Below are 23,597 nucleotides of genomic sequence, written 5' to 3' on the forward strand. Positions count from 1 at the left end.
GATCCCAAAACACATCAAACCAACTCAGGAAAACCACGAGTGCGAGAAGACATTGTGTCAGAATAATTAAAATAATTAGATAGAAAACAATTTACGAGAATAAATGGCTCAATTAAAAGAGCTGAAAGCTAGGACGTGTAATATTCCTGTACTATTCGGACAAGTTAAACTACATAAACCCAGTTTTCCCAAATGCCCAATTGTATCCTACAAAAATTCAGCATTTTCACACTTAACTACACACTTATATAATATCATAAAACCTTTTAGACAGATGATAAAATTCAGTATAAAAAAACTGACATCCTATTTAGCAGTCTTAAAGATGTCAAGCTTCGTGGTAATGATAAATTATTTTCTTTAGATGTCACTTTCCTGTACACTAATGTTAATGTGGACTAAGCTCTTGATATAGTTTGGTAATTGTTAAACAATGATACCATCACGATTAATCACATTAAATTACCTAAAAAATAAATTTTCCATTTAATCAAGCTTCAACTCAAAGCTAATTATTCTGCTTTTAAAGACACTATATACAAGCAGATTTTCAGATTACCTATAGGCACATTTAACAGTTTCTCCCCTGCATTACTTACTATGGGAGATACCTTAACAATATACTCGTTATAACAGATTATGACAACACTCAGGACATTCTACAGATATTTAACAACATTCATACGAGACTACATTTTACATTGGAGGAAGAACATATAGAAACAAAATCTCTAAATTTCTTAAATTTCACTCTTACATGAGATAAGCAAAAAATACAATTTAACATCTACCAAAAACCCACCAATACGGGGATGTTCCTGCACCACAGAAGTTATCATCCATTTACTTATAAAAGATACGTAATATTTAACCAGTGCCTTAACACTTACAAATATTCTACTTTTTTACCCACCTTAGACTTAGAAATTGATATACTAACCAACAGGTTTTCATTTAATCAAATCAAATGGCAACTTAAAAATTAGTCAGAAAATATGATACCTTTTTAAAAAAAAAAAAAACAATAAAAAATACTTTATTTCTATATTGTTTGATGTATTCCATTTTCCAGCATCCTTTGAGTTGCCTATACCACTGTTTGATGTAGGAATACATCAAACAATGGTATAGGCAACTCAAACTCTTGAAAGATACAGAATTCAAAATTATAGCCAGACCTATGCAGAAGCTCCATAATATATTGAGAAATCACACAGTTATTCCTTCTCTCTCAATATAAGTGAATGATCTTGTATAAAAGATTTGTGGTCACTGCAATTCATCGTATCAAGGGTTGACTCTGTGTACTCTTGATTTACGTGTGAAATAACACACTACTTTGGTCCGCATATTGTGAAATCGCATCGGAATTAGCATTTCGTGCTGTCAATTAAGGTCACGTATTCCTATTTAAGGAAGCAGAAATTTTAAATATACAACATAATTACATAAAATTATTGATCGCTGAAACCCCTGAAATGAAGCTACACTCAAATTCTATCAATGTGTGCCATCCTTACCTAATTTCGGATTTCTGATCCTTTTTTTTTTTTTTTTTTTTTTTTTATGTATGCGCCAATACCAATCTCTCCATTTAAGAAATTAAAACACACACACTATTCATGTTATTTCTGATCTGTGAACAAGGCGAATAGTCAAAAAGCATTGTCTGCTTAAGGGAGGAAATACAGTAAATTTCGTTTAATTTGTATGTCCAATATGTTTTATCCAAATTTTATAATCGTGATTTTAATTATTTATTCTCGCAAATGGTTTTCCATTTTTAATTATTCTAACACAATGTCTTCTTGTACTCATGGTTTTCCTGAGTTGGTTTCATGTGTTTCAGGGTCAGGTTGGGGCTCTTGGCTTTCGAGTGTGTTGTGCATCAGATCAATCATGTCTCTATGAGTGAAAGAATTCATTAAATCATTTTATCCATTTATTTTATTTGTTTATGTCTGGAGAGTACCAACTGGAAGCATTCTATACAAAAGAATAGGGTAATCTACCAAGATTAATTCCTTGAATGGTTCCCATTTAGAATTTGATGTTGGTAACATCATCAGTTGATCCCACTGTACAGTAACCCCCCCCCCCCCCGCTATTCACGGAGGTTACATTCCTGAGAAATGCCGCAAATACTGAAAACGCGAATACTGAGTTATGGCTCCCATAGTAAATAAAGGGGTTCCGTTCCAAAGTATGAAATATATAAGAAAAACTAGTCTAAAATTTTGTCTATGTCTGTATTATATGTATCTTCATAATATGACTATGTATATAGACAGTACATAGTGAAATGCAAGCATATGGCATCGAAATGAAAAACAATTTAATATTAAATGTAATATTTATCAGAAATTTCGAACAAATCTTTCAAACCAGCGCCTTTGCTAACTAAAAAAAACTTATCCCACCAGTGCTATCACCAGTTTCGCTAAAGTGCTGATAAAGGAGTTTTGCCTTTTCACAAATGATGAGTGAACTTAACGGAATTTTATTTTGAGTTCGGTCGTCTATCCACAGATTTAAAGTCTTTTCCATTTTTTCAAATTTAACATCGCGAGTTACAGAGCAAATTTTTGAAGAAATTAGCACGTTTTCACGGTCACCACGGCAGATTTTTTCTTCCGATTTCTTGATTGATCGTACCGTTGACTCATTGATTTTATAATATTTTGCCACTGAGGAGACACTCTCACCATTAGAAATTTTATTTAAAAACTATTTTATTCGCTAATGTCATCACCTTCTTTGATCTTTTCACATTTCCCTTGTTATTCGTAGCCATATTTTTGTACGGGTTAGAAAGAACTTGTCCACAATAAAGTCACTTTCTTCCATTAATACACTCGAAAAAGTCTGTTTTACACTGCAAAATGGTAGATTTATCTTTTATAAGCATATCAATTTATAAATTGATAAATTTTATTCAATTCATAAGCATATAAATTAAAAGCAAACAACGAAACCTTCCATGACAAGCACATAACACATACTGAACAAGGATTAGCGAGAAACATCCACGCCTCGATTTTGTCACCCCTCTCTCCCACCCACTGGGCACCGTTTTGACCGGGAAAGATAATTTTGGCCACGCCCATGTTTTTTTTTATGGCGGAAAATGTTCACGGCACTTTAAAATTCACATTTGTTTAGGTTTCATTTTATATTAAATCAGCAACCGCGAATATGCGAAACTGTGAATATCCAAATATCCAAATATCAATATCCAAAATAGCGGGGGTTTACTGTATAGAATTTAAAAACTGTCTGATACCACCATAGTCACCTTTAAGGAGGCAAAAACCATTCCCTTGACTCCTGATGGTAGTTACATCTTTAAGTAAATCCCACATCAATACACTGTGATCACTGCCACCTAGTGGTTCCTTTATCTGAAAATTCTTGATGCATGAATAATCACCGCTGATTATCAGATCAAGAGTATTACTCTCTCTGGTTGCAACTTGAAAATGCTGCTGTAGAAAACAGCCATCCGATAAATACACAAATCTTGCTAGTGTGTGAGAGACCAACCCACAAGTTCTAGTCAATATCTGGAAAGATAATTTCCCATTATAAGAATACTGAGTTATGGCTCCCATTTACTAATTTCTTCTAATTTACTGGTCCACTCTGTTTCTCTGTACATTGTTCAGTGTACTCAATCATTAGACCTATACCACACTCCTACTCTCATTTTTGTTTTCCCAGTGCTTATGTCACACCAAACTGACTTAACATTTCACTACTGTCCATGTCAACTGGATGCACTGACTTAGAATACCCATCATAACCCCTCCTCCCTTCCTATCCCATCTGTCTTTTCTGTACACATTGTACTTCCAAAATTCAAATTCCACATTCCTTATATCTGTGTGAAACCACATCTCTGAAATCTCAATATAGTCATGGTATTATATCTGCCTTGGATGTCTTGACCAGCACTTCAATGTCATCAAATTTATTTACTATACTCCTAGAATTGGCATACATGCAAAATGGACTGTGTTCGGTTAACTAAGAATAAGAACAGGAGCAAGTATACGCCTGTTCTTACTCTTAGTTAACTGAACACAGTCCATGTATTTACTTGTTCCATGATGACTCCCTGCAGTTCTTGAAATCCACAGCACCTTGCTTTCCAGGCTGCTGCTCATTCCAGTAGAAGCAGTGCAAGAATCACTTTTATCTCTGCCTGCAGCTATTGTTAATGTATTATTCTGTGTATCCTCCCAAGCTAGCAGTTTTCTCACTCACCTAACACTGGCTTCATAAAATCAGCAAATATTCTATGAAGGATCACTGGATTTTACAACTATCTTCCCAGGTTTCGAAGTACGTCACCCACTGACAGGCACAGCTTTTCTGATTATAATGCCGTGTATTATCATCTACAGTATCACTTTATATAGAAGGATCAGATGTATTATTTTCATTACTCCTTGCGTCTTTCATTATAGGAATGCATTAGTCATTTTCTTCTTTAAATTCATCTCCACTCTCCTCTCCAGACTCATTTTCAGATAGTAGAAATCTTTATTGCAATAATAATAATAGTAACACAATGGATACATTGCAATAAGCCCTTCACGGCCACAAGGCCAGGGGTTAGCTTTTCTAATTCAGCTAGACATTTTTGAATCTGCCCTTGGGTAAGAGCACAAGGTTGCCATATTAATGCAATCAAACTAGCTCAGTAAAAATTGTTGAAAATACCTTTCCACGTAGTTTTATCCATACTAAACTAAAATGGTATGGTACAACAATAATACATAGTAGTGATCACACACACACACACACACACACACACACACACACACACACACAGATCTAAAGTGGCAGGCACAGACATGGAAATGTGCACCTGTGCACATACCATGGGGTGATTAGAATCAGAAATGTTTGTGAAAAGGTAAATATAAATGCAAAAACATGATTAACTGTGTAAAAATTAGCTAATTTTATTAAAATTTTACAGTCAAATTGACTGCTTTAGCAGTTTAAGTAAAGAGTAAAATTTAAAAGAAAAATGTGTTCAAAATTATTTACAATTGTGCATGCTATAAGTTAATGGAAAGTTTAGAAATATCGTGTACCATGTACTCACATTCAGCAGTTAAAAGGGCTGCAAAACTGCAACAATTTAAAGTAGGCAAACAATCAAATTGACTTTCACAGTGGATCTAGTGTTAAAGCTTCAAATAGATTAAATTTACTCAATGATGTTTATAGTATTCTCAGTCTTTCTTAGACAACACACACAACGAAACAAACCTAAATTGAAAAAAAAATAATGACTACAAAATAGATCAGCAAATAGATGTGCAAAAATTTTCAAATCTGATTGTTGGGACAAACTACCAACCAGTTTTGTGGTAGTGGATATTTTGAATAAATTTAAAGAAAAATTAGACATTATTAGAGGGGATGGTCAGATGAGTTTGGATTTTTTTTTTTTTTTTTAAGCTGATGCTATATAAACTTGACCCTTTGCATCATTTAGCATTACTAATAATAATCAGGAAGTACATGAATACAAGCCTTAATACAGGAGATCAAAGAGATGTGGCACCGACAACAAGTAACAGCCATCCCAAATCATCATGTCAACCACCGATATGATACCAAAGACCCTACATAACAGCCTAGCAGCAATAGGGCTCCCAGCAAACACCTACAAGGAACTCCAGAACACCTGTAGGATAGTCAGAGAATTCCTTGACCAACAGTAACACCAGACATAACAAAAACCACCCTGTATACTTGGGTAGTAATACTCATCACGAGGTGGAACCACCAATCAGGGAGAAATAATAATATAGCATTTCACTAATTAGCATCAAATTGGAGACATGTGTCCTATCTATATAAGTGGCCTAGATGATCACCTAAAGGGTTCAAGGTTTTGAGAAAAAATATCAAATTTAAAAAAAAAAAAAGACACAATCAAACAGCAAATAAAAATATAAAATACAAATAAAATGAAGATATTATTCCAATCCATGTGTTTACAAGAGGGAATGTAACTTAATTCTTTATATTTAAAACTTACTATTTCACTTAAAAAAACACCACTACTGCACATTTACTACAGTTTTGAGAAAAAATATCAAATTTAAAAAAAAAAAAAAAAAAAAAACACAATCAAACAGCAAATAAAAATATAAAATACAAATAAAATGAAGATATTATTCCAATCCATGTGTTTACAAGAGGGAATGTAACTTAATTCTTTACATTTAAAACTTACTATTTCACTTAAAAAAACACCACTACTCCACATTTACTACATAACCAGTATCATGTTCCATGATCTATATAATCCCTTGTTCCCATGCACATCTACTAATTGTATTAATATTTCAAATCTTAATATTAAGTATCTTATTAAATATCTAGTCATAATATTTCAAATCTTAATTCCTCAAAGATAAATAATATTTTAGAAAAATTGATTTTTAATTTGCAAAGTAGCAAGTGAGATCCATTCCACAATTTTGAAAAGCAACTTGTCTACAATGACTCAGTGCTAAGAAAATAGTTTCCTAGTTTTTTGGGGGTCTTGTGTGGGGGGGGGTAAAATTTCAATTTGTGCCTACGATACTAGTTGGCACAAATTGATACCATCCCTGGGTAAATGATATCTCCCTTGATGCCTGAACTGAATCATTTTTTGAATTACATTTGAAACCTGAAAAATACATATGGTGGATCTTTTATGGAGTTGTAGTATATGAAGAAAATTTCATTATCTGCTTCAGTAAGCACAGAACAACAGTGGTTATCAGCTAATGTCATTTACTGATGAGAGATATAAAATGAGAAATCAGAATAGGCATGAAAATTATGTATTGCATAACACCATGTACTCATTACAAATATCACACAACAGAATGGATGTTTAAAATAAATTTTGATATTAATTGTTAGATACGTTTGAAGTTCTGATCTTTTCAGATTCAAACTCTGTAATGGTGTCAAGTTAATCATTAAGATTTAAATTAAAATGGAAGGTAGAAGTGCTATATCACCAATCTGTGGCCTATTATGCCTTGTGCATTTATTCTTTTTAGCATTATTACTATGCACACCAACTGGCATCTCATTAGTTAGAGGGGAGTTAGACTTCACAACCCAGGTGGCATGATTACAACACCCAAGTAACTACCCACCCACCAACAAGAGGCCAACAAGCCTTCAAACTGTGCCATCTTGTTGGTGGTATCCCCCAAGAATAAGTTATATTATTTCGGTTTTTAGGAGCATCAGCAACTAAGGCCATATTGCTCCGGGGATATGCAGTGGTCATTCCCTGACCTTTCCGCATCCTCTGTATTTAGTGGTCACGGGACCCAAGAATAAGTAACAATGGTTTTCTCCATTGGTGAAGTGTTACTTATTCAAGGTAGTGCAATACATGGTAACTCGTGAAGCTATTCACAATATGAGATACATTTAAATCAATGCCATTTATACTACTTCTGTAATTTTTACTACCATGGAAAAATATGGTATATATCACTGATATCCATATAGTGAATTACCAATCCATAGCCTATTATGCCTTGTGCATTTATTCTTTTTAGTATGAAAGACTACTGTACAAATTAGAGCAGTAGGGCATTAAGGGCAAGTTGCTACAATGAATAAAAGGATGGTTAAGTGGGAGAAGAGGGAGTGGTAATCAACGAACACTGCTCTTCGTGGACTAATGTTATTAGTAGAGTTCCACAGGGTTCGGTGTTGGGCCTAGTGTTGTTTTCTGTATTTATCAATGCTACTGATGAAGGTATATCAAGGGTTAATATGTCTAAATTTGCATACGATGCAAAGGTTGGCAGGATTGTTAATGACAGCATGCTATTGCAACAGGATCTAGAAGTTGGGCAGATGGGCTGAGAAGTGGCAACTGAACTTTAACATTGACAAATGCAAAGTACGACATATGGGTAGCAGTAACCCCAAAGAAATGTACCAACTGTATAGTACTACACACAGTAGGGTAATGAAGAATGAAAGAGGCCTGAGAGTAATTGTGCAGTCAGATATGAAGTTTTCTGAGCAGTGCAGACAAGCTGACGGAGAGGTCATGGGGTCTGGTCAATGATATTCAGGAATTTTGCTAGCAGGGATAAGGAGGTGATAATCTCCTTGTATAAAGCAATGGTCAGGCCACAGCTTGAGTACTGCATGCTGGACTGGAGGCCTCATTTTAGATAGGATGTAGAGTTGCTAGAATGAGTGTAGAGAAGGGCAACAAGACTGGTGAGGGGAACAAAGGGGTGCTCTTACCAAGAAAGGTTTAAGTTCTGCAAATTGCAGCATCTGGAGATTAGGCAGCTGGGAGGTGATATGATTGAAGTGTATAAGGCCTTGAATGGTTTGAGCAGGCTCAATGCTGATGGGATTCTTCCTCTTGCTCAGATTGCAAATCTGAGGGGGCATAAACTAAAATTGAGGAAAGACAGTTGTAGAATAGATGTGCGGGAATTTGCCTGTAGCCAGCGGGCAGTTGATTGGTGGAACAAACTTCCATCTGACATTGTGGAAGTTGATAGGTTAAATAAATTCAAGGAAGAACTGGACAAAGTTTTGGAATGAATGGATGTGTGAAATGGGAAAGGGTTTTTTTTTGGCTGATGCTGTATAAGCTTGCTTTTTTGCATCATATACCTCTGCTAATGCTAAGAAGCAAGCTCACACATAGCATCAGCCAGAAGGGGAAGAAAAAAAAAAATAAAAAATAACCACCTCTGTCCATCCCCTCTATAATAATATGACTAATTCTAATTTAAGTGTTCAAGTGTTTAACTTTCTCAACAAAATTGTTATGTGTTCTAACAACTGCTTACTCTATGGTTGAAAGCAAAGTTTCCCACATCTCTTTTGCAACCATCATATTTAAATTTAAGTTCACATTTATGTATGTGGTCCAAGAAAGAATAAGGAAGCTATCATCATTTAGTTTTCTCAATCCATTTAAAGACTTAAACAGTTCAATCAGACCACCTTGCTGGTTCTAGTTTCCAAGCATTACAGTTTTCAGAACTGAAGAAGTCTTTCTTTGGTAAGGGTGTGTTTTGTATGCTTAAAATCTTTTTTGCTTTTCTCCGTACATATTCCAAGAGATCAACATCCTTCTTAAAATGAGGCTTCTAGACCTATATGCAGTACTCAAGGTATATCCTAACCATTGCCTTATACCTGTGGTTTTCAACCTTTTTTTTAATAATGGCACCTCTAAGTAATTCATTTTATTTTGCGGCACCCCTACTCAATTTTCTCAATATATATTAACATATTAAAAAATATATTTTATATGATATTTATTACAATAATATAATTATAAAAATTACATTTCATAATACAAATTATATATATACATTATATAATTTTATTCTTTGTATAGAAGTATACTAAGTAAACATCAATTACAGATCACCACAGAATTAAAAAGATACTGTACACCTTTTTATAATGAAATAAACATATAAATTAAAAAATTTTTTTTTATGTGGACCCCAAACACGAGAGGTATTAGAACCTATAGTACTTAGTACCGTGCTTGGGTCGGAGGCTGAGAAGATGAAAGAAGATATTTCTTGACATCGGACTTAACTTCTGAAGATTGTAATGTTCAGGAAATACGTATGAAGGAAGGTTGTTCCAGAAAACGGCAGTTGAATGAATAAATGAGGAAGATGAAAATTTGGTTCTGTGGGTTTGAAGTTGGACAGTAAATGGATATTGGCTGTTGGCAGCACGTGTTCGGACTGTTTTGAAAGAGAGAGCAGGAATTATAGAAGCCAATTCAGAAGAAAAGTGCCCATGGAAGTATCTGTAGAAGAGCCATGCAGCAGAAACAGTATGTCTTGAGAAAGTGAGTGGAGAGACTCTGTTAGAGATGAATCATTAATTAACCTAACTGCTCTCTTCAGAATGGAATCAAGAAGCCTGAGAGAGGTTTTGGGGACACCACCCCAGATGTGGGAACAATATTCTATGGCAGGGCGGATTTGCGATTTATACAGAGTGAACAGCCGTTTGGAAGAAAAGTAAAGGCGAGAGCGAAAGAGACATGGTAAGAATATACCAAGATCCTCGACATAACGTGGCCTGGACAATGCTCCCCAAATATACACTACTCAGACTCCCTCCAGTCACTATCTGGCAGAGTAGAGGCAGCAAGATTATACACTAACTGATCCGGAAGCCTCCTAAAGAGTTACCAATAGGTTCGATCCAATGTACTAACTAGCAGCCGGCCTGCGAACACCATTTTAGAGCTTTACTCTCGAAATGTAAAGAATATTGGATCTCGCCACGATGTTCATCATACCCTCAAAAGTCATTAATCATACTGCATGATGGAAGAGATAGGGAAGGGTTGACTGGAACTTAGCTCTAGAGACTAAACATGGGTTCCACCACTTCAAGCCTCCAATAAGCAAAGTGGTGGTATTTCACCAGTTGATGAGAATCATCTACCACCTAGTGATGCCTGGTAACATAGAGGGGCGGCGTTCCTCCATGTGGTGTGGGCACCACACCTAGACCCCTGCTTACGTTGGTTCACACCTGGGTGGTCACACACTATGTACTTGTGCATGGAGGTTATATCCAGGATTACTAACAGTCCCACCATCATGAAGATGCAAGCAGAGGATTTGGCTGTCACAGACCATCCGGACTTTGCCAAAATTGGGTCCACTTGACTTGAGTGTCACCCGAATATCAGTTCCATCAGCGTTTTAGACTCCCAGGTAGCAAGTACAGCTTGTCTGGCATATGTGAGAGAATGTCTGTGAAACCTCAAGGACTCTGCTAGTATAGTTCCTGTAATATCACTGACAAAACCCTATGAGATGTTCTAGGTGCCTGTCTGCACTTGCACTGATCATAGAACTTTCTGTGGGACTGTACAATTACCTCTTTTTTCTCTATCAACTTGAGTGCAGCACCATCTGATTGCTGTTATTTTAGGATTACTGCTGCTCTTATGTAGTACCTCACATTTATTAATCTTAAAACTCAGATGCCATTTCTAAGCCTATCTGCCTAATTTTTATAGGTCTAGCTGTAGTAGTATACCTTGACACCTTGAAAAGAATACCTCATTAAACACCCTGCCAACCCCTGCAGCATCTGCAAACTTAGACAACCTTGATAGGCCTTCATCAATATTGTTAATAAATACTGAAACAGTAAGGAACCCAGGATTGGATCAGTCCTTTAGGCATCCCATTAATAATATTAGTTAAAAATGAGCAGTGCCATTTATAACCATTCTCTGTCTTCTGCCACTGAAGCTTCTCTTTATCCACAGCAGTAACTTGCCTGTAATTAACCTAACTTGAAATCAAATTAGCAGTAGTGCCATGTGACGCAAAAAAGCAAGTGAATGAGCTTATGCAGCATCAGCCAAAAAAAAAAAATAAAAAAATCACACCATTCCCTCCAAATGCCTGACCAGTTCCTACTTAAATTTATTCAACCTATCAACTTCCACAACAGATGGAAGTTTGTTCCAGCAATTAAACACCCGCTGGCTAAAGGCAAATGTCCGCACATCTATTCTACATATTCTCCTTTCTTAATTTGAATTTATGCCCCCTTAGGTTCATAATCTGAACAAGTGGAAGGATCCCATCAGAATTCAGCGTGCTCAACCCATTCAAGGCCTTATACACCTCAATCAGATCACCACGCAGGTGCAGAGTCTCCAGCCATTGCAATTTGCAAAACTTAAGCCTCTCTTGGTAAGAGGATCCCTTCATTCCCCTCACCAATCTTGTTGCCCTTCTCTGTACACGCTCAAGCAAATCGACATCCTTCCTAAATGAGGCCTCCAGACCTGTACGCAGTACTCAAGGCGTGGCCTGACCATTGCCTTATACAGAGGGACAATCACCTCCTTTTCCCTGCTAGCAAAATTCCTATATATCATTGACAAAACCCCATGACCTGCCCTGGTAGCCTGTCTGCATTGCTCAGAAAACTTCATATCTGACTGCACAATTACTCCCAGGTCTTTTTCATTTTCTACCACCTTAAGTGTAGTACCACACAGTTGGTACATTTTTCTGGGGTTCCTTCTACCCATATGCAGTACTTTGCATTTGTCAAGGTTAAACTTCAGTTGCCACTTCTTAGCCCATCTGCCCAAATTATCTAGATCCTGTTGAAGTAGCACACTGCGATTGCTGTCATTAACAACCCTGTCAACCTTTGTTTCATCTGCAAACTTCGACATTAAGCCTGATATACCTTCATCAATATCATTGATAAATATACAAAACAACAGTGGACCCAACACCGAATCCTGTAGGACTCAACTAATAACATTAGTCTACGAAGAGCAGCATCCATTGATTACCACCCTCTGTCTTCTCGCACTTAACCATCCTTTTATCCATTGTAGCAACTTACCCTTAATACCATTCTGCTCCAATTTGTACAATAGTCTTCCATGCGCAACAGTGTCAAAAGCTTTCCTGAAATCCAAATATATGATATCAAAATTATTTTTTTGCATCCAGTTCCTTTGTAACCACATCATAATATCCTATCAAATTTGTCAGACAAGACTTTCCCTTAACAAACCCAGGCTGTGTCTGAATTATTGCTGCAGTCTTGTCTAGATGATCCTGCAATGCAATGCATCTTTAACCAGTGACTCCATTATTTTACCTGAAACAGAAGTTCTTAGCATCTTTTGCCAAGGATTTCTCGTAATCTGCCTTCACCTGCCTAACCTCCTTTGTGACCTGATTACAGACTAGCTTATATCTGCCATAGGCTTCCAAGTTGCTTGATAATTTATATGCATCCGTTACATTTTTCTTCTCTGTCACGAGTCTCATTAGTTCATTTGATAACCATTTAGGTCTAAACCTTGAACAATATTTCTTAATGGGTATGAAACTTTTAGTAGCATCCAAGATTAATTCCTTGAATGCTTCCCACATAGGATTTACTGTTGGTAACATCATCAGTTGATCCCACTGTACAGAATTTAAAAACTTTGAGACCACTGTACTCACCTTTACGGAAGCAAAAACCCTTTCCTTTACCCCTGATGGTAATTAAATTTTTAAGTAAATCCCACATCAGTACATTGTGATCACTGCCACCTAGTGGTTCCTTTATCTGCAAATTCTTAATACACAAATGATCACTGCTGATAACCAAGATCAAGAGTACAGTCAGTCCTCGTTTAACACATGTTTACACTACACGAATTCGATCATACATGATTTATAAATAGGGGAATGATATCTTATATAACACGAACGGAATTCGCTTATGAACGATTCGCCTTTGTGTTTACAAAAAATGGCAGTCGAACGCAGAATCACCCCAACGGAACGTAACACGATAGGGATGAAGAGAAGATTCTGAAAATGTATTTGTTTTTTATATCAGTGAAGGGGAAACACATTTCACCATAATAACTTAAAAACCCACACAATTCCAGCTATCGGTATAATCGCAAATGCAATTAGATCGAGTTTACTACCAGTTTATAACAGATTCCACTAGCAGAAACGCAACTGGAAATTGTTTTATGGTAGTAACCCCTAGAAATGTGAGGTGTTAACAGTGTATCTCTGCCTTCACTGTGTTGTTTATTCAGTTGCTACATGCGCGCAGCTTTGTTTATGTGTATCAAGCGTGCCTTCTCGTTTGTAATTGTGCTTTATTCCCTAAAAATGAGTAAAATACTTAAAAAGTGTGAAAAGGAAGCGTCCTGGTGAAGATACTGCAGATTCAGAGAGAAAAAGAAAAGCAATATCAATAAACAGAGGCGAACGGGATCACAAATTCTTACCTGGGAAAATTTATAGTGGCCTCATACTATGGTTTATGGTCAAAATCACACCAGCCCACCAGGGTTTCCCCAGTAAGACTTATGGCCAGTCCGCCTCTGTCGATAGAGAAAAAATATGAAATTGTGAAACGCTTTGAGCGAAATGAAAGATCATGTGATACTGCACATGCTACAGACCTAAATGAGGCAACCCCGAGAATTACAAAGAATGCAGAGAAAATAAAAACAACTTTCATAGCAGGAACAACTCAAAGTGTAATTAAATCCATTAGATTAAGACACAAAGAATTGGAAGAGATGGAACGGCTGGCATCTGTTTGGATAGAAAATCAAACAAGTTTGCTTACGATAGAAGCAAAAGCATTAGCAACATTTTATTATGTAATAGTCATAATAAAATACGTAAGTATTTTATTCGTAAAAAATACTTACACATTTATTATTATTTATTATATTATAATAAAATATAATATAATAAAACTATTATGAAAAATTCTAATATTTTTTATTACGTATTTTAATCGTTATAAAATACTTACGTATTTTATTACGATGATTTATTGTGTTTTGTAATGTTTTGATTACTAATGTGTGTTCAATCTTGGGTGGTCGGCACCTAACCCTATTTTTCCCATAGGACCTGTTGTTTATATTGCACGATTTTGCATTGCACGAGAGTTTCTAGGAACACAACTATCATGCTATACGAGGACTGACTGTATTACTCTCTGGTTGCCTCTCGAATATGTTGCTGCAGAAAACAATCATCCAATAAATCCACAAAAGTCTGACTAATGTGTGAGTGACCAACCCACAAGTTCCAGTCAATATCTGGGAAGTTAAAATCCTCCATTATAAGACATTCCGATTTACTAGCCCACTATTTCTCTGTACAATTGTTCATTGTACTCATTCAAGTCATTAGGCCTATAACACAATCCTACTCTTATTTTTGCTTTCGCAGTGCTTAAGTCACACCAAACTGACTCAACAGTGCACTGTTCATCAATATCAACTGGATGCATTTCTTTTGATTTTATGTTTTTCTTAATTAACAGCATAACACCTCCTCCGTTTCTATCCTGTCTATCCTTTCTGTACACATTGTACTTCCCAAATTCCAGTTCTGCATTCCTTATATCTGTGTAACACCACGTCTCTGCTATCCCAACAATATCCACCTTTGATGTCTTGACCAACACTTCAAATTCATCAAATTTATTTACTATACTTCTAGCATTGTATACATGCTCCTATTCCTATTCACCCTAACACATCCCATATACACACCTAGTTCATAATGACTGCCATCCGTCCCTGAAACCCCCAACACCCCTTGCTCCAGGTCGCTACTTATTCTAACAGAAGTTGTGCAAGAATCACCTTCACCTCTGCCTGCGGCTACTGTTAAACTATTAGTCCTTGTATCCCCCCCCCCAAGCTAGCAGTTTTCCAACCCACCTAACACTGCCTCGATAGCATCAGCAAATATTCTTGCACCCTTTCTATTTAAGTGTATCCCATCCCTGCAGAAGCAGTCTCCCCTGTTAACAAGTGCAGACCAGGCTGAAAAAAAATTCTATCCCTCACAATTGCGTGAAATAAAGGAACTTCACCTCTGTAGAATTTAGAATTTATTTATTCTTATTTAATTTTCTTAAATTAATGTACAAGCAAGTGCAATTGCATATTTCAGTACAGAGCCAACTACTTAAATAGTTATAAATTGGCATCATTAAGTATATCTCATATTGTGAATACCTTCACAATGAGTTGCCATGATATTGCACTACCTCGAATAAGTAACACTTCCCCATAGAAGGCTATTGTTACTTATTCTAAGCGGATATAATCACCTACCCTATATGGCACAGTTTCAGAGCTTATTGGCTCCTGTGGGTGGGCAGGTACCCTGGTGTTGGCAATGACGACAACCCAGTTGCAAAGGATAAATCCACAATATGAGAGATGCCCGATGGTATCAAGTAATTTAGATTACGATATAGATTAGGACTAAAAGCCTCAGGTTATGTAAAGAGTTTAACTAAAATTATGCAATTGCACTAACTTGTACATCAGTTAAACTCTTTACATAACCTGAGGCTTTTAGCCTTAAACTATATTGTAATCTAAATTACTCCACACCATCAGGCATTTCTCATAATGTGGATTTATACTTCAATAGTTATAAATGGTTGTCATCATTGCAACACCAGGGTAACTGCCCACCCACCCACTGATGAGGAGCCAATAAGCTCTGAAACTGTGCCATATGGGTGATTGAATCCACTGAGAATAGGTAACAATAGCCTTCTCCTATGGTGAAGTGTTACTTATTCCAGGTAGTGCAATATCAGGGCAACTCATTGTGAAGGTATTCACAATATGAGATATACTTAATGATGCCAATTTATAACTAATTAAGTAGTTGGCTATGTACTGAAATGATGCAATTACACTAACTTGTACATTAGTTAAACTCTTTACATAACCTGAGGGTTTTAGACCTAAACTATACAGTTTTCTTAAATTATTAATTTTTGGTTTTCAATTAATTTCACTTTTATTTTTAATCTTTAGCCAATTAGCTAATCAAATAAAATGTTACACCTGGGTCCAGTGCACCTTGTCAAATACAGCAGACTCTTGATTTTCCGGGATAGATTGTAACAAAAAAAAAAAAAAAAAAAAAAAAAAATTCCCAATTAATTCAAAAATACAGTGTCTCCAACATAAGAGATACGTTCCAAGACCTTTTACGTAAGTTGAGTTTTACATAACTCGGGAATTGCTAATAAAATATTGCTACTATATCCCTGATATGCCAAAATTACAAACCACATAATATCCTCAGACGAATGAAGAAAACTAGTTATGTATTTTTAATTAGTTCAATTAAAAACTATCTGGGGATAGTGCTGAAGTAGCCAGAGTGGCGCATAAGAAAAAAAAACATAAAAGGAAGAAAAAATGCATGTTATTGTACTGTAAAAACTGATGTATTTCTTAGCCCTAGTTATTATAGTTGACTTCATTGATGCCGATCGCTTCACCGCTTCTCACATTCTGTCTTTCTCCTTTATTGTGTTCACCGTTGCCACTGACAAATCTGAATTCTATGCAATACTTGTTAATGTTTGGCCATTTTCATTCATCCTTATTATTTTAATTTTCTGATCCAACTCTATCACTTTCCTTTTCTTGATAGATTTAGTAGTACTGTTGTCACTTATTCTCTTAGTTGGCACCATTATTCTCTTAGTTAGCAGTCAAAATTAAATTTTCTGAAAAGAACTTCAGGGTTAAAGCAAAAACTCACTATTATCACCCCAAGCAACCGAGCTCACATTTTACTAAAGCTCAGTTCTGGAGGTCACTGCCATAAAACAATAACAATTTGCACTTTCCGTGTTATTGGGCTTTTCTGTTAGTAGGAAAGTTTTGCAATATGACGCAACAATGAATCACAGGAAGCTGCTTGTTGCTGCATGTTGAGACATGTTCATATGTGCATAGTAGCCGCCGCGCCAAGTCGATGGGCTCAGTTATTCATTAGTAGTGAGAGTGTAAAGTGCTTGCGATGGCATCGTGGTCACGAAATGAGATAAGGACAGTTTTGCGGTATAATTTCGTGCGTGGTTTAACCATAGACCAGTGCTTAGACGAAATGACTCTTGCACTAGATGATGATTATCCACATCGTACAACAATATTCAGGTGGTATAGAGAATTCCAAAGGGGAAATTTCGCTCTGGAGGATTCGGAGAGGCCGGGAAGGCCACGAACATCAGTTACGGAGGAAAACGTTACTGCTGTGAGGAAAATGCTTGACGAAAACAGGCGAGTGACCTACCAACAGATAGAGGATACTTTGGGCCTAAATGCACCAGCAATTCGTTCGATTCTGCAAGATCATTTGCACGTGAAGAAACTTTGTTCTCTCTGGGTGCCGCATCAACTGACTGAAGAGCAGATGACACGACGTGTGACTTGGTGCCGGGAGATGTTAAAAAAGTTTGATAAGGGACAATCTCGGTATGTGAACAACATTGTGACAGGTGACGAGACTTGGCTGTACTATTACGATCTGCTGACCAAGGCTCAAAACAAAGTTTGGGTCTTTGATGATGACGACACACCCGTAATTGTCAGAAAATCCCGATCTGTAAAGAAGAAAATAATAGCTGTATTTTTCAAATCGAGTGGAATTGTGGAACGTGTCGTTTTGGACACGCAGAAGACAGTCACAGCTAAGTGGTATACTGAACAATGCCTGCCTAAAGTCATTGGATCTATGAAGAACCTGCGGCCAAAGTCAAGAATGGACACCTGGTACCTCCATCACGATAATGCTCCAGCTAACCGCGCCAAAGCCTGCACCGAATATTTGACCACGACAGGACTGAAACTTCTCGAGCACCCTCCCTACAGTCCAGACCTTGCTCCCTGCGACTTTGCACTGTTCCCGCATGTGAAAATGAAGCTAAAAGGGAGGCGGTTTTCCAGTGATGAGGACCTTCTATGGGCTTGGGACAACGAGTGTGGACTGTAGTGAAACTTGGCAGAACTGGTTTAAAGATTGGTTTCGGAGGATGGAGAGGTGTATTGAATGTAGAGGAAATTACTTTGAAAAAATTAAATAAACAAAGCTGTATTGCAAAACTTTCCTAGTACCCTTTGTACCATCTATTATAAACAGGTAGTAAACTCAATCCGGTTGTATTTGCGATAATACCGATAACTGGAATTCTGTGGGTTTTTACGTTATTAAGGTGAAATATGTGTCCCATTCACTGAAATCTTCAGTCATATAAAAAAAGTATAAATAACATAACGAAGTCCAAAGCTACGTAAGTCAGGGACTTACTGTATCGAAAAATGTTCCGCAACCTACATAAAAAGTATGGCGATAGATAAAAAATGAAAAAACTTATATAATGCACTATCCGTGTGTCCAATTGTCACCACCATAATAATATTACAGTGGCGACGATCCAATACGATATTTTTTACTATGTTGATTTTAAATCTAATAGCTTCCCTTTATTTTTTTACAATGTCGTGTATGCTTTGGTCACCAACATTATAATGGTTCATTAGAAATTTAACAGATGCACTGTTTTCAAACTTTTGAATAATTTCAAGTTTTCGTTTAATTGAAAGCATAACTCTTGCATTTGCTCATCATTTTCACAATTTCTAAACAAAAAAAAAAAAAATAGTTACTATAAAAAAATCCAACATCCCTGACATAAGTAACGAAACAAAATTTGTCCTTTTTCGGTGCGACGGAACAACAATCGACGCACTAAAACAAACTAAACATTTGGTCTTTTTTTTTTTTTTTTGAGTGCCGGGTGTGAAGATAATGGGGATTGCAAGATAATAGGCACACCAATCTCCCAATGACGACTTATAATGCCGCTTCTTTATGACATGCAAACATCCATTTATACCTATTCTAGTTATTACTTGAATTTTATGATTTCTTGTTGATTTTTTTTTTATTTGGAGTCTAAGTATCCCAGTTAATCCACTTCCCGGAAAATCGAGAGTCTGCTATATATATATACTCTGTGATCGCTAAATTATGACCACCCGATCCATAATGGACTATGCCGCATAGCTTGCAGTATAAAAAGCTGAACAGCTTCCTACACTAGAGCAGTGGTAATTTGCATCCAGATTTACAAGTCAGAATGATAAAAATAGCAGTTATGGGACATAAAGATAGGACAGAATTTTAAAAGGGCACGATTGTGGGAACTCGTGCAACGGGTACTTCCATATCGGAAATGGCATGTCTTGTCAGCTGCTCATGGCCCACTATAGTTAAGGTGTAAAGAATGGTGTTGTATGGTTCAAACCACCTCCGGCAGACAGAATGGAACTGTAAAGGATTACACAAGGTGAACGTTCTTGGTAAGCAAAGAGTGTGAGCACCGTAGAGGTGCAAAGGCAGGTGTGGCACTGTGCGACAATTGGCAATGCAAGAATAACATCCAAAATAACAATATACTGCACACTCAGATGTATGGGATTCCACAGCAGAAGACCCAAGAGACCCATCCTCACCACATATCATCATCAATGGTGAATGCTGTTGTGGTGTCAACAACACACAGGCTAAACACTGCACTGAAGCACTGGAAATGTGTGCTGGTTGGATGAGTCCAAATACCTGTTGCAACACCAACGGATACTTTAGCGTGTGGAAGAAACAAGAGTCCATTGACCCATTGTGAATAGTGCCCACTAGCCAGGCAGGTGGTGGTTGCTTAATATGGAGTATGTTTTCTGGCAAAAACAAAACTATTTGATATGTAATTGGACCTGCACTGTGAGCAAGTGGTTAGAGGAACACAGTAAAGTTATCACCCATCTTGATTGGCCTCTAAATTCACCTGACCTCAATCCAATTGAATGCTTGTGGGATGTTTTGTAACAAGAAGTGAGGCAAACGGACACACAACAATCATCTATTTAGACGATGTGGAAAACTTTCCAAGCACCATGGTTTCACATCTAGTGGTGTCCAAATGAATAACAGCTGTTATCTGTGTGAACAGTTGCCCAACATGGTATTAGGTAGGTGGTCATAATTTATTGATTAACCAGTGTATATAGCTTAAACTACATGATTTACATATTATTTACATTATGTATATATCATATTAGAAGCTAGAAGAAAACCTGGAAGACAAAGGTGGAGATGGATAGATGAAATTCATGAGTTTTTGGGTAGTAAGTGGATGGCAAGTGCTCAAAACAGAAGGAACTGGAAAGTTGCTGGAGAGGCCTTCATCCTGCAGTGGATTGAAAATGGCTGATGATGATGATGATGATGATATCTCATATTGTGAATACCTTCGCGAGTTGCCATGATATTGCACTACCTCGAATAAGTAACACTTCCCCATAGAAGGCTATTGTTATTTTTAACAAAGTTTTTAAAATTCTAATTTTATTTTTGGCAATGCTTTTGTTAAAATTTTGAGTGACCAAGTCAAAATAAGAACAAAGTTAACATTTAAAAACATAGAAATCTTATTTTTTAAAGATTTTCAAAATTCCACAAAGAAACCCACACCACAGTACCAGCTGGTAGTGAAAAATTCACAGACCAAGGCCTACACACTTTTGTCAAACTCAATCCTGAAAGGTACACTAAAAACCTGGCCAATTTCTTTAAACTACTCTGGTCCACATTTAATTTTGGACTTTTCATTCATTTCCATTACTATAAAAAAAAAAAAAAAAAAAAGGTAAGTGGCAATACTAGCGTAACTTCTGAGAGTTTACACAATAACAAACTAGGTAGTTCATATAAAATATTTATTACTTTAGAATTTTAACTTAATGGACTTACTAAATGATCATTATATGACAAAACAATAAATGAAGAATTTTCCAAATTCATTATGACACTCAGTTATCCTTCTAAAATATACTGTTACCAAACAGGGAATTTTTATAATTTAAGTACTTAATTTTTGTTGTATGGCATTAAGATGTAAATCAATATAAGAATAACTAATAAAGAAGCAGTGTGTGTGATAAAAACTAATTTATTTGCTTAACTAGAAAATGACAAGTATCTGTTGTGAGTTCAATTGCCAGTTCAAGGATACTCTTCCACTGTCTAGCTTTGTAAATATAATTTAGTTGTGTTGGAAGTGTGATATGCATTATTTATACAAAGTTATCAAGTGACACTGACAAATCATAGTAATATGTGCACATGCATTAGTTTGATTTTCACACACTTAAATAATTACATTAAATAAATACTGAAATTCATTAAGAAGAGGTTGAGCATTAGTAAACTGCAAACAGAATTTATAAAAACTACTATGAGCTATAACATGAAATGCTGCACGTTTAATTCATTCCTATTCAAGTAAGTTACCACAATTTAATCTTAATCTTTCCTTAATCTTAAATAGTGCATAATGCTTTCCTTTTTACAAACATTCAAAAAATGTCCAAAATACAGTAAACAAAAACATTAAATAAAAACACTCACTAAACCACAGTTAATGGAGATTCCCTCTTTTGCTCTTTCACCTGTTGCTCCAGTTCTTTTAAGTCTCTCAGACCCAGCTAAGTCAACAAAATGGAACTTTGCAGTTAGTGTCTCAAATTCGTTTAATGGCTCAGAATCACCTGTTTCTGGAAGGTCATGTTCTACATCTCCATTTGGCAGCTGAAATTAATAAGAAATTCAACTTTAACCTATCTCTGTTTTTTGAAACTAATAAAAAAGGGGTATTTTATTATGACAGCATTGTCAAATTTATCCAAATACTATGCAAATATTTATTAAAAAGTTTACATTAAAAAACCAGTGCTGCATAGGATCACTTGAACTTGGCAACACTAAAATGTTGAGGAATCAAGATTATGTCAACAGGATTCTATATGATTTGGCCATACATTTCCACACTTCAGTTCATAGGTGATTGTAGACAGAGCAAGAACTTCATTGTTCTTCTGTTTCATCATTCATATATCCTATTAAAAATTGAAAATACAAAATCAAGTACCTGTATTTGAAAATGAAATAGAGAAGTCATTACAATCTTTTTAGTGCGACTGAAAATAAAGCATTAGCATACGATACAAGACAGCAAGCTTATGCAGCATCAGCCAAAAAAAAAACCTCCCATTCTCACCCCTACATTCGTTCCAAATGCCTGTCCAGCTCAGCCTTAAATTTATTTAGGCTACCAACTTCCACAACAAAAGATGGAAGTCTGTTCCTCCAATCAACTACCCGATGACTAAAGCCAAATTTCTGCACTTCTATTCTACAAATGTGTTTCCTCAATTTGAAACTGTGCCCACTCAGGTTCTTAATCTGAGCAAGAGGAAGAATCCCATCAGCATTCAGCTTGCTCAACCCATTCAAGGCCTTATACACCTCAATCAGATCACCTCGCAGGGGCCTACTCTCCAGGTGCTGCAATTTGCAGAATTAAGCGTTTTTTGGTAAGAGCACCCCTTTGTTCCCCTCACCAATCTTGTTGCCCTTCTTCATACTCGTTCAAGCAACTCTACATTCTCCCAAAAATAAGGCCTCCAGACCTGTACACAGTACTCTAGATGTGGCCTTGTATAACGGGATAATCACCTCCCTGTCCCTGCTAGCAAAATGCCTATATATCATTCAAAAAACAACATGACCTGCACTGGCAGCCTGTTTGCACTGCTCAGAAAACTTCCTATTTAACTGCACAATTACCCCCAGATCTTTTTCACTTTCCACTTCCCTGAGTGTAGTACCACACAGTTGGTACGTTTCTCTTCAGGTATTGATACCCACATGCAGTACTTTGCATTTGTCAATGTTAAACGTCAGTTACCACTTCTCAGCCCATTTGCCCAAATTGTCTAGATCCAGTTGGAGTAGCATACTTTCTTTACTGTCATTAACAATCCTGCCAACCTTTGTATCATCTGCAAACTTGGACATTAAACCTGATATACCTTCATCAATATCATTGATAAATATAAAAAACAACAATGGGCCCAACACCGAACCCTGGGGAACTCCACTAATAACATTTGTCCATGAAGAGTATTGTCCATTGATTACCACTCTGTCATCCCTCACTTAACCATCCCTTTATCCATTGTAGCATCTTACCCTTGATGCCATACCTCACCAATTTGTACAGCAGTCTTCCATCTTCCATGTGCAACAGTATAAAAAGCTTTCCTGAAATCCAAGTATATGATATAAAAATTATTTTTG

General features: G+C 36.4%; 1 protein-coding gene across 2 annotated transcripts in view; it reads right to left on the reverse strand.

Moving 5' to 3' along the window:
* LOC150087230 (kinesin-like protein KIF21A) overlaps positions 1 to 23,597 on the reverse strand; it is a 779,086-nt gene that overhangs the window by 540,256 nt on the left and 215,233 nt on the right. For both annotated transcript variants that reach the window (XM_090371900.1, XM_090371899.1), the window contains exon 8: positions 21,867 to 22,046. In XM_090371900.1, coding sequence (XP_090228026.1) covers positions 21,867 to 22,046 — 180 coding nt within the window. The remainder of the gene's footprint in view (positions 1 to 21,866; positions 22,047 to 23,597) is intronic.

The sequence above is a fragment of the Mastigoproctus giganteus genome, chromosome 4 (assembly GCF_048544385.1).
Source record: "Mastigoproctus giganteus isolate SK-2022 chromosome 4, ASM4854438v1, whole genome shotgun sequence".
NCBI classification, from domain to species: Eukaryota; Metazoa; Arthropoda; class Arachnida; order Uropygi; family Thelyphonidae; genus Mastigoproctus; species Mastigoproctus giganteus.